Source organism: Lutra lutra, chromosome 7 (assembly GCF_902655055.1).
Source record: "Lutra lutra chromosome 7, mLutLut1.2, whole genome shotgun sequence".
Taxonomy (NCBI): domain Eukaryota; kingdom Metazoa; phylum Chordata; class Mammalia; order Carnivora; family Mustelidae; genus Lutra; species Lutra lutra.
The window spans coordinates 128,228,281-128,241,008 of NC_062284.1; the positions used below are offsets into that span (position 1 = coordinate 128,228,281).

The window sequence follows — 12,728 nt, forward strand, 5'->3', positions numbered from 1 at the left end:
AGGTTCCAGCAGCCATAATCTGTCCCACCCTGTCTATATTCATTTCTTCATCTCTATAAACTATCCTAGTCTCACCTTCCTTGGAATCTACCCAATGCTATCTGAAAACAGCCACCTGTACAATTTTTATTTCCCTCCTTGATGTTAAATTTTACATCACAACCCCAAATAAATTGTTATTCCACCAATACATGTTGAATTAAATGATCACCACTATACTCTCTACTCTGAAACTTTCATTAGGAGTGTAATAGTAATTAAGAGTCAGAACTGGATTTGAATGCCTGCTCAGTGCTATCTTGGGAAATTTCTTTAGCTTCATTAAACATCAGTTGCCTCATTCATAAAGTGAGGATATTAATAGTGACTACCTCATTGAGTCGTGAGTCCATAATAAAATGATGTAAACAGAATTCTAACACAGTGTCTGGTACCTGGTACTTTGTCAATCGTTAATAGTGGTATAAGTGATAATAATGGTAGGAGTGTAAGATGATTTACTAATGGTCCTAAGTAAATGTAGGAAATAATCATCGGTGTCATTAAATTACCTGCCATCTTATAGAAAACAGAGTAGAAAAATAAACCAAATTAAAAGTGGTTAACTAAGAACTCAAGAATAGAATAAGAGACTTTAATTGTCAATCATCTTGTGTCATCCTGACTATGAGATGATGTCAGGCCGAAGGTTAGCTTGATTGATCAACAGTGCTTATCTAAATGTCCTGAAGTGATTCCAGGCTCTAAAGGTGTCATCTTGGGCTGGGAAACGACAGGTCTAGCTGTCAGAACTATCTTTGAGGCTAATACAGTTATACAGTTTCCTCTGCCATCTATCAGGGACACACTAACAAGTTGAAACAGCGGCAGTGACAGCATCAGGATGTAAGCATATGATGGTATAGAGTAGGTGGCTAATGAATTCCCCCATTAATACGCTGAGCTTCCATGCCTTCTGAATGCAGTCAGGGATCTGAAATCCATCATCTATAGCTTCAGGGAGTCAATGAGCTATTTCTTGTCCTGTTGCAATGAACAATACCCCAGGAGTAATGGCTAGGAACAGTGTAAGTGGTTGGTCAATGACATAACTCCTCCAGCTGACAGTGTTAAGGTAGGCCTGCCATGAAGTCATACGAGCCCCAGCGTTCACTTGATGGTACCTAGAGTTTGCCTTGCCTGATGGACTTCAAATTCACATGTCTAAAAAGCCTCTGCTGTTCACAACTTGTTCAGCTGTCTGGTAAATGCAGTAACCTGGGCTGTAAGCCACGAGGTTGGCTTTAAATCAGTAGCATCCTGACGTCTCCTTAGAATTTTTTATCACTTAAGTTGCAATCTCAGAAACCTGATTAAAGTCGATTTGTTATTTAGGAAAATAAGATAAATGGTTTCCTCTGACTTCAAATTTTTTTTAATTGATGAAAAAGTACCAATGATATTAAAATCTATCCATAATTGAAAGCTCACTGTATGCCAGGAGGGAACCAAGTGTGTTACATACATCATCTCACAATGTGCAGGAAACCTAATATCTCATCATTTAATTACTGCGGCCTTTCAAGTCTATTAGCCAATGTTGATTACAGTATCCCCAAAAATGTAGCACTTTGCCTGGCACATAAGAAAAACACTCATTTTAAATACACTAGTTGATGTTCATGAGCTAAATTCTCTGAATCCTACATTTTCTAAACTCTTCTTAGGTATGCATTGAGGGTTCTGAAACATGACTGTTACCGGTTACCAGCAAAAGAATAGTGGATGTAAGTGATAAATGAGACAGATAGGGCCGTTTGGCCTCTGCTTCTCATCATTGTTTACCACCCGTGAAATATTCTCTATACATTTTGCCAGCTTGATTTTTATGATGCGTTATTATACATTTTATCTATATGCTAAAATTATCATTCACTTTTCCTGCATATTTTCAGGAATCAAAGTCTAAAAATGCTTTTACTTGTATATGTGCTTTTACGTTTCCAGCTTACTCGATAACTGCAGTTTCTCATCCTCACTCAATCTGGCTCTACCCTCGTTAGGACACTGGTTGCAGCAAGGACTCTCCCTGGGCTCTGTTAATTCCCAAGTATAGGGCCAGGCTGTTTATGCCTTTATCTGATGCCCATGGTGGGCCTCAATTCTCTTTCATACTATCGGTGCCTAGAAAGGTTCTGCTCTCCTGATGCTACTACTACTTGTATATGCTTTGTCTTCCTCCTCTTTCTCTCTTTGGCAAGATACGATCTTGCCATTTTCCATGGTTCATACAAGTGAAGAAGGACCTTCAGGGCAAGGTGAATTACACATTTACTGATGAGGTTAGAGCCATTTGGAGCATTCTACTGAAGGGCAGTGGAGGCGCAAGGCATCACCTTGTGTCATTATACGAGACAAAATGCCTTACAATGACACGCCAAGGAAGCTCCATGTCATATCCTACTGACCTAACCAGGTCTCGCTCAGAGGGACTCGGCTTCTTCACCCTGTGCTTACAGAACATCCCCCAAAGTCTCGATTGTGAATCTGATTAATTCAGAAACAACTGCTTTCAATCAGATTCAACAGGAATTTGTTTTCAGAAACAGTCTTTCCAGGCTTTTACCAATACTTACCATGAGACTCTTCCTTTCACTGATTTTTTTTCCCCTATTGAAGTTATTCGGATATGTCATCAAGAAAACTACCATCCTACATTTTTGTGCAGTTTTTGGTCCACAACAAACAACTCCTAAATACTTTATTCCATCTGAACCCCAGGAAAACCCTGTAGTGTAGTATTTTTGTTCCCATTTAAAAGAAGAGGAAGGTGAAGGCCAGGGAGATGATCACTTGCTTACAGCCAAAGAGTTCACCAGGCGCCAAGACTCAAAGGCACATCTTTCGAGTTCAAATGAAACACATGGTTCCACGATGGCGGGCTGCCCCTGGGAACCGAGTGTGCCATCAAAATAAACAGATTTAGATAGAAATACTTCGGGACTAACTGAGTTTGGAGAGAATATACCCCAACTCCCACGCAGGGAGCTGCGTTTGGTCCAGCCTGCGTAAGTGCTCACTTGATCAAATCCCCGCTTCCACTCCCCTCTCCCACCTTCTTCTCCATCTCTGCCGGGATGGAACGGCTAAGCTGGAAGCTGCAGAGAAGATCCCCAGCAGGCCCTCTCCACAGAAGTGGCTAATGATCTGGAAAAGCTCCTAAGCCCAGAAAATCCAAAGAGGCCTTTTTCACTAAGAACAAATAGCAATGAAAGGGGATACGGAGCCAACCTGCCGTGCACAGTACTCTGTGGGAAACAAAATTGCATCTGTTGGACACCTTTGCTGTTTTCTTGTTCTTTCCCTCTCTACTTGTGTTACCAGTCTCAGAAATGCCAACATTCCTCTGTTCTCCTCTGCACACTCCCCCAAATCCAGCTCCTTAAGTCAAACCCCGTTCTGTCACTGGCCGAATCCAGACACAAATCTAAGGTACCACCTCCCCACCCAAGCTCACTGAAGACTAACTCAGCAGATGTTGATGGTTTCCTGTAAATATCTCACACAGAGACAGCCGAATGAAGCATCTGGGCCAGCGGTTTATAGATGCAATAGATGTGAGGAACAGACCATTTATCATAATTCAGTTCTGCTCTGATTTATTCTCCAGGAGTCTCTCCAAATGCTGTAAATTATAGAAAAACAATACCGTACATACCAAACTTAATAAATATTCTGTTTCCCCAAATATGGCACTGAGAGAATACTGTCAGCCTTTTATTTGGGGTGGGGGGGGACAGTTTTCGCAAGAATACTCGGCCATGATGAAAAGGGGGTAAGTCAGGACAGCGGTCCTCTCTCTTCTCCTACCCTCTTTTATCCAAGTATCTACATTATAAGTCATGAGAGAAACAGCTGGAGAAGGTTATAGATTCTTGTCAAAGAAAACAGATGCCCTGACCCATAAATTTTCACTGTTCCTGAAAGGTTCATAATTAAAAAATGAATCCAAGAGGACTTACTGTAAATTACACGCAGGGAGAAAGAAATTAATAGCATATCTTTTTTACGCCCTGTATTAACTACATAAAGAGAAGCTAATTGTTGCCCAGTTATGCCCGACCTTCTATTTTGTAGGTTGGTGAAAGGAGGTTGTCAAGAGTTTCATGAGAGAATAGCAAGCACTTCATGGCAATCCTTTCTCTGGTCCTATTCAATTTTTTCCTGATCGGATAAACGAAGGTGAGTGTAACATGACACAGCTTCATAGAGCCTACATGGGAGGTCAACAGGCAGATGTCACTTGCATGTAATAGTGGCTTCTTTCCAAATATCAAGCAGATTAATTCCACGACAATAGATTTCAATGGAAGAAACATATTTGAAGTAATACTTCCTTACAAATCCCTCTGCCCTAAGACACCGTTCCTCCACAGAATTTCATTTCATGCATACATATACTGCAAGCAAAGATCTTCTTGTCTTTGCCAAACACTTTTCATCTGGGATTTCATTAATATTATGATTAATAATGGACACAGAAAATAGTGTATGTGTGAACCAAAAAATGAAGATGTAAGCTAATTGGAAGCAAACCATCTCTAAATTATTTTAGATCTCCTGAACTTCTCTGATATTTTTTTTTTGAAAAGATCTATTTCTTGTCTTGTTCAACACTTATTGTCAAAGCCTACTTAACCACCATGAGGCCCTGTGTGAGTGGGAAGACTTTAAGTTTAAAAGAATGAATGAATGAATGAATGAATGAAAGAAAGAAAGAAAGAAAGAAAGGGAGAAAGAAAGAAAGAATCAAAGAAAGAAAGAGAGAGAGAGAGAGAGAGAGAAGAGTCTCTGGTCCTTTGGCCAAAACAACAGATAGTCTGAGCAAACTGAAATGGGAAAAAAATCCTTTACCTACAGCACATACCCCCACCCTGTCTTGGTGCCCCTTTCTTTACACCAGTTCTTCACCCAGAGGCACCAATGCCTTCATTCTGCTCAAGCTTCCTCCTGCTCTCTACCCAAATGTTATATGCCCCCCAATCTATCATGCTTCTTTCTCCCCAACCCTCCATGAAAAACTCAAATTCTGTTCAATCAGCTGACCTTGGCCTGGTGTGAGAAGGATCATACCAAGACTGACAACTTTGAACCAATTGGCAAATGATTCAAGGGCTGCCAGTGGAGAAGGAGTTTAAGAAGATGCCAATTTTCCTAAAGAGTTTTTAATGTGTGGGCATCTCAGGATGACAAAGGGAAAGAAGGTGGAAAGTTCAAGGATAGGATCTCAGGTAGCCTAGAGCAAGGGTCATCCATACAGCATCCATCCATCCACAAAGTCCCATTTCGGCGCAGGGGGCAGACTCGCCCACTGGAACCCGGGACTCCTGCCTACTGCATTTGTCTGCTGCTCTCGTTAAGTCTCTCTACCCACTGTAAAGCTCGAAGTGACGAAGTGAGAGGCCCTCAGATCTGGCCAACAAGAAAAAGCCTCTTTGCCATTCCTGCTCCAGGGACTCCACAGCAAGTAGGCCTGTTCTAGAGAGGGTGCTCACCTCAGGGTCAGACTCCTTGGTGTTCTTGGAAACACATTTTTCTCTTTCCTGAAATAGGCTACTAAACGGGTGGCGAAAAGGACTTGTTCCAGTGACAGAGTTACTGCGGCTCAAAAACTATCAGGAATTCTTAGGACTTGCCTTCAGTACCAGCTTATAAAATACACATTCTCAATCTCTCTCGCTCTCCCTCCCCCTCTTTCTTTACCATGCACCTGCACCCTCCTCCCTCTCCCCGCCCAGCCACTTGCTAATTACTGAGTTTATACTTGTTTTTGAGTGACTTATGAGCTTGAAAATCATCCAGAAGAGCATCAAAGTACTCCTAGTTGTTTCCAGAATCAACAGCCACTGGAAGAATGACGCTTGCCCATGTATGACCCCTTGCTGGGAGCACATCTCCAACAGGATAGGTCCTCTTCCCCAAGCCCAATGCCTCCTCCCTCCCCTTGACCCTGGGATCTACTGTGGCTCCCTCTCCTCTCTGTGTCTGCTTTCACTTCTTCTTTTCCTCTGGTGGGTTTCTCTTCTAGGTAAACTGCAAGCAGGAATGGATCCTTTTGCCTCCTGCCCAACCCTTTCCACTTTCCTTAATGGTCCTTAAATTATTTTCTTTTTGAGCAATGTTCTTTAACACAAGGAAACAAGCCACATGCATTAAACAAATCCATGCTTTGCAGATTTTAAGTCACGCAGAAGTATCTTAGTCGGTATTTATGGCTTCATGTTCCTGGTGCACTTATGTCAATGTCCAAAACAAGAAGAAGGTTTTAGAATCAAGTCTTTTGATCTACCTGGATTCCTTTATTCCTGAGTGTGGTTTTTTTGGTGTTGTTTTTTTTGTTTGTTTTGTTTTGTTTTTGTTTTGTGGGGGGGGGTCTGTTTGTTCTTTTTGTTTGTTTGTTTGTTTTTTTGCTCTGCCTCAGACCTCAGGTTTTATCACGAGTTCTTTACATCTTTATGAAAAAGTTTGCAGCCTAGGGCAGGGGTCACCAAGGTATAGCCCACAGCTTGCTTTTATAAATGAATTAAGACTGGAATACAGTCACATAGGTTTTTTGGTTTTGGTTTTTGTTTGTTTGTTTGTTTGTTTGTTTTTGTTTTTATCTCTGGTAGACACCAGAGAAAATTCACTAGGAAATAAAAAACAGTTTTTAATTATTAGATCAATGAAGTGATCCCATATTCAAGAGACCCATGAGCATGTCTGGACCATTCTAGAAGGATATGGTTTCTCCACCTCATAGCCGTCTATCTTTTCTCTAAGAAGGTCAGATGACGTCCATTGATTAAAAGCAATCTGTTGGGGTTTTCTAGAACGGTTAAGCAATGATATAGCATCACTAGAAAAGGTCCACAGGACCCAAGGGGGTCTACACATTTTGATGCAAAATTTATTCTTTTTTTGCTGTTAAAAATATTAAAACAGAATGCTACAGTTCCTCCTAGAAATTCCCAGGATCCTCATATCCCTTTTATAAAAACAAAACATTTTAAGTACACTTTCAGAAAATAAGGAACATTTCTCTTCAAGGTAAGGATGCTCTAAAACACGAATGGGGAGAAATGGATAAACCAGTAGCGTATTATCTGATTCAGAGAAGATGCTCATGGCTGTGCCAAATCATATTTTTCTTAGTAAGTCACACCGAACAAAAAAAGAAGATAAATCACCATGAAAATGCAAGTGAGCTGGTAATAATAGCCTAGTTATAGCTGCCATGAAATAGTCATTAAGTTATATGCAGCATAAATCTCACTGAGTTTTGTAAATTATGGTGGTTTTTAGAGGCCAAATAAAGATAAACCATACAAATGATGGCTGCTTTTCTCTGTGCTCCTTGGCATGACTTTCTCAAACGCTTAAGCTCAGGCTCATAGGACCATATGGTTCTTGAAGCATCTGAGAAAGCATAAAGGTTCACAACTCCATCAAGACCCCTCTTTCACATCTTAAAGGTGATTGTTCCTAACCAGCCCTTCCCTGCACTCTTGCCTGGTTCTGGCTCACACTCAGTCCGGACAGGCTTCCGGCTCAAGCCTTACACTTCTAGCTGCTCCTGTTTCCAAGGCATATTGGAAGAGCAGGTGCTGGAGATGGGCAGCGCTGGCAGGCTGAACTGGCTGCTGGCGGTTCCAGCCAGCCCTGGAGACCAGCAATAAAATCCCACTCTCTTGCCTCCTCAGTAGACCGGCACATTAGCAAGACTCCGATCCAAAGATGCCCAGGAAAATGTTCCTTCTCCTCCCTTTTGAAGGTTGGTGGTAATCCCCAGTTGATCTTTCCTTGCAACTGCCTTTTTCCCCCTGCTATTTAAACTGAATTCTTATTGCTCCAAATTAAATCCATTCTTTCTGGCCTTGTCATTGCTAACTAATGAGAACAATTCCTCTCTTTGCTCCTGGTAGCTGCACTTTGGGTACTTATGGATGAGAATCATATCCTTCCTTAGCCTACTTTCCTAACTGCAGACCGCACAGGTGATAAAATGGGTTAATTGTTGCTATAAAAATATTTTCTATCCTCATAACAAAGTAATTTTTTCCTCCAAATCATTTTCATTTCTTGGAATTTCACTGTGTTCTTAATAATCTGCAGTGACTGAGGTTGCAGTCCTGTTGGGCTTAGATATACAAGCAAAATGTTGGATATACAATACACATGAATAGAGCAATCCTGGCTGATTGTGCTATCTCCTTTTTGTCCCCACCCACTCTGGCCTCGGTTTTTATCATGGTTTTTACACCCGTACGAGGAAGTCTGCAGCCTAGAGCAGGGGTCATCCAAGTAGAGCCTTCAATCTGCCCTTTTTTTTTTTTTTTCTTTTTTAAGGAGGTTCCATGCCCAGTGTGAAGCCCAAAGCAGGGCTTGAACTCACAACCCTGAGATCAAGACCTGAATCAAAATCAAGAGTCAGATGCTGAACCAACTGAGCCACCCGGGCCCCCTTGCAGACTGTTTTTGTAAAATAAATTTTTATTGGAATAGAGCCACATACATTTCTTAAAAGCATGTTATCTGTGGCTGTTTTCACATTATAACAGCAGAGCTGAGGGGCTCTCACAGAGACTGTATCACTTGTGAAGCCCAAAATACTTGCCGTCTGGCCTTTTACAGAAACACTTCGCTGACCCCCAGCATAGGCGGTCAACCAGTAAAACCCAACTGGGCTTTACTACTTGCACCAGGTTCGGGCGAAGTACCAGGTAAATCTCTCATTTACGCCCAGGCAGTCTGCTAAACATTTCACGACAGGCAAAACCACACAGCCGGGAAGGGAGTCTGGACTGAAAGCGTTTCTCATAGTTTATCCCCGAAGTACCCCACGGGCATCAAGGTTCACTTCTTAAAGGGACAAAAGAGGCTTGACACAGAGACTAACCCAGGGCTACGGCTCCAACACATGTAGGCAATTTTTACAATCATGTGCCCCTTTGCTGAGTCCATCTAGAACGTTCCGTTGCATTCATCTGGCTCAACGACTCACACCAGCAGAAAGACAAAGAAATCCAGGCCAAGGCCTGGTACTCACTATGTGAAGCTGGAGGAAGTCGCCGAGGCCCGGAGCACTGTCGATGCGCACCAAGATGCCATCCTTCACGGTGGTGCTGAAGCCCACGGCCAGGCGGTCCGAACGCGTGCTGGGCCGATCATTGGCCGGCCAGGTGTAGAGGATGAGGCCTCCGCTTTTCCCAAAGATGTACGTAGCGCCAGCTGCGAAAGCAAGGAGAGAGGGAGCCATCAGGGCGTGTACCGTATGTCCCCAGCTACAAGCACACTGTGGAGACTCTGCACAGACAGCTACAGAGAGGAAACGACCCCCACACGCGGGTGGTATTTGGTTACTGATGGCATCCAAGGTCTCGGATGGCAGCTGTCACTCTAAATTAAAGATGCAGGCAAAATGAATTAATAACAAAGCCAATGTTAGTGAGAGACACCCCTAATATCTTCACTTCCCGCTATATAATGGCAGAGGACAAGTAAGATGCTGTGTCTGGAAACGTGGGTATGTTGTGACAAACAACTTTTCCGATCTCAGCAGCAGAATGAATTTTCCATCTTGGCTAGGACAGGCATGAGAGAGAAAATTAGTCCCCCAACCTCTTAGCTCGCAGAACATTCTGGTCTGTGTTGTTGGGAGCCGTTCCGGGAATGCCTTGCAAGACTGGACGTAAGGTGTGAGTCCAAAGCCATCATCCTTTTCACACGTGTACCTGCTACCAGCCCCACAGAAAAGCAAGCTGGAGCCTGAGAAAATCAAGTTCTGCATTTTCCTATTTCACTCTTACACTGCTATAAAAAATGTGAAAAAAATTAGCCCCAGAAGCCTTTTAAAAATTAATTTATTTCCCTAGTGATGGTATTTATCTGGTATAATATAACAGCTTCCCTCTCTTCTCCAAACTAAATTTCAAAAAGGAAATATAGAAGACAAAGAAAAAAAAACAACTCACAAGAACGAATTTGGAACATAAATGGTATTGCCACTTAGGAATAATGGGTTTATCAATGTTTTTAGTATTTACTGCCTTTTCACTCTTATTATTTACAAAGCCAGAGATTAGTAAGATTATATTAATTTAAAAATACTCAGAAAACAAACAGGAAGAAAAATAAAGAAAATATTTGCAACTCATAAATCTTAAAAGTCTGTTGTTAACGAGTTTTTAAATCAAAATTTGGAAGAAAGTATTCAGATTTGGTAGCCGGAACAGACTACATCACTGTAGTTTCTATGGCCATCTGTCTGTTCCCCATACGTTACTCATCTCAAAGTTCAAAGACTATTTGACAGCAGATCTTGTGTGTTCCCACTGAACATGGTCCAATTCTTAAAATTATTTTAAAGCAACATTAGATAAGCATTCAGATTTCTTCAACTTTCCTAAAAATCTCCAGCACTGGTTCACATTTAGTCTACAGGGAATATTGGGTTGAATTATGTTGTGGGAAGAAAAAAAAGAGTTATGCAGCTTATTTAGAAATAATAAAGTCAACTGCTACGAGGCTAGAATTAGGAGTATATGTCATAGGTCATCCTTATTTTAAGCACTAAGCCACATTGTACTCTGCGGCATATAGAATCTAATTTGTCCTTTTTTCAAATGTCACTATTCCAGTCCCTCCAATATGCCCAGTTTGTATATTACGTGTAGCATAACATTATCTTCCTCCCATGAATGTCTGGATCCTGAGGTGATAGCATCTAATAAGACCTCTGCCGTCATCTGGAGAATTTGGGATTGTGGTGTGAAGTTTATGGTTAATTCTATGTGTAAAACTGTATTTGCTCCTCACCATCCACAGATACCCTCAATGCTTCTTAAAATTAGAAATATGGACATCATGATTTACCCTTGATGTCTATCCATCTGTGAGGAATTTAAATAATTCCCTTTCCTGTAGATGATTACAAATGTCATCGCCACCCTCTTCATTCTTTATTTGGAAAACTGAAGGTTACTCAGTGATCAATGTATAGAATCACCAAAAATGCAAATCACCCTGTGACATTTTGTGGCAATTTATAAAATCTTACCCTATTTTATCCTAAATATGTAGTGGATTCTGGTACAGAGATAAATTCATACTCTATCAGGAAATTATTTTATCACTTTGTTACAAAAAGAACAAGTCCAAAGTTGATAACAGCAACACATATGCCTGGTGTTTTACAATTTAAAAAACCTTTTCAAATTCATTAGCTGGATCTTCATGACAGTTCTATGGGATATTTTGTTTGTTAACAATGTTTAGAAACAGAGACCCGAGCTTCTGCCTTAAATAAATGGCACCTCTTCAAGTCTCCTGCTTTCCCTCCTACCTCCAAAAGCCTGTCTTCACCATACGCCAATTATAGCTTAATAAAATTATACCATAAACTATACCAGTGGTGATGCAAAGTTGACTATACTTTATTCTTTTCCCATGTTCCTATAAGATCAAAATAGAATGAAAACAAAGCCATAGCTTCCAAACATGGCATATTTTCAAAAGCTAGTCTGGCCTTCTAACCATACAAATAAATGTACAAACCTTCTACTCTGCTTATATTTTTTATCCACTGACTGTTCAGTAATTCTTGATATAAAGAATATAAAGAGGAAGAATGTTTTAAAAGATAAATACACAACTTCTTATATCTAGTGGGTAGGAGGTCATCATGGCTTTACATTTTAAATAAACAAAGAACAAAACCTCACTATGATAAACTCAGGGTAGATCAAAAATCAGTCTTAAAAATTATTTTGATTGCTTTTTTGTTCTGAATTTAGGATGCCACTCTGTTAGAGCATTCTAACTTTGTAGATGGAAAAGGGTAAAAAAGTACAAAGCCCTGAGCATATGGCTTATATGGCCATGTGTCAATAAATCTTAAAATATGTATTTTTTATATCAAATGTCCTAGGAAGGGTAAATAAAGACCCTGAATGCTCCCATAGTTCAATGTTGGCTTTAAAGCAAGTTAATTAATATTTACAACTCTCTACCCTGAAAACCTGTTATTTTTTATCCTTCTTTAGTTAGCTTTGCTATTTTGCATGGTTTTTAAAGATAAATATGCACTTTCTGCTAATTTTAATATAAAATGCCTAGAGTCCTAGGGGGAACATGGACTTATTTTGCTTTACATTTTCAAATTAAAAAGTTAATTTTGTTATTTTAAAATGTGGCTTACAAATCAACATTTGGGGAACATCCTAAGAACTCTAAGAACCCTCCTTAATTCATTAAAGATTTTCATTTCCAAGCCATGCAATATCACATCACATGCTTTCTCCCCTGAGCCTAGTTTCTCTGACTATTGGTTTCTTGCTGTGCTAAGTAGGCTGGTGCAAAGATCATACTCCACTTATTAATAATCAGAACCTTGCTGGCAAAAAGTGATCAATTCAACTGAAGAAAAACTGCTATGGTGGCATTTTGACAATTTAACATTGTAGGATTTGCAAGTTTGCAAGCATCTGAGATTGCTGAATGCCAACCACAGAGTATTTCAGGAATGACCTCTCCACATTGTCACCTTAACCAAGATATGTATAAACACCGTTTTCAAACAGTCAACCAATCTACCATGTTATTTAATATGCAACTTCTTTTGTTTCAAAAGCACCAAAAAATGGGTTTTTATAATTGACAAGCTGTTTACTGTAATGGGGCTGATGGTGATTTTGGCAGAGACAGGTATG

At 40.5% G+C, this 12,728-nt stretch overlaps 1 protein-coding gene across 28 annotated transcripts in view; it reads right to left on the reverse strand.

Moving 5' to 3' along the window:
• The window catches only part of NRXN3 (neurexin 3), a 1,668,422-nt gene that overhangs the window by 362,533 nt on the left and 1,293,161 nt on the right, over positions 1-12,728 (reverse strand). For all 28 annotated transcript variants that reach the window (XM_047738119.1, XM_047738148.1, XM_047738133.1 and 25 more), the window contains one exon: positions 9,068-9,249. In XM_047738119.1, coding sequence (XP_047594075.1) covers positions 9,068-9,249 — 182 coding nt within the window. The remainder of the gene's footprint in view (positions 1-9,067; positions 9,250-12,728) is intronic.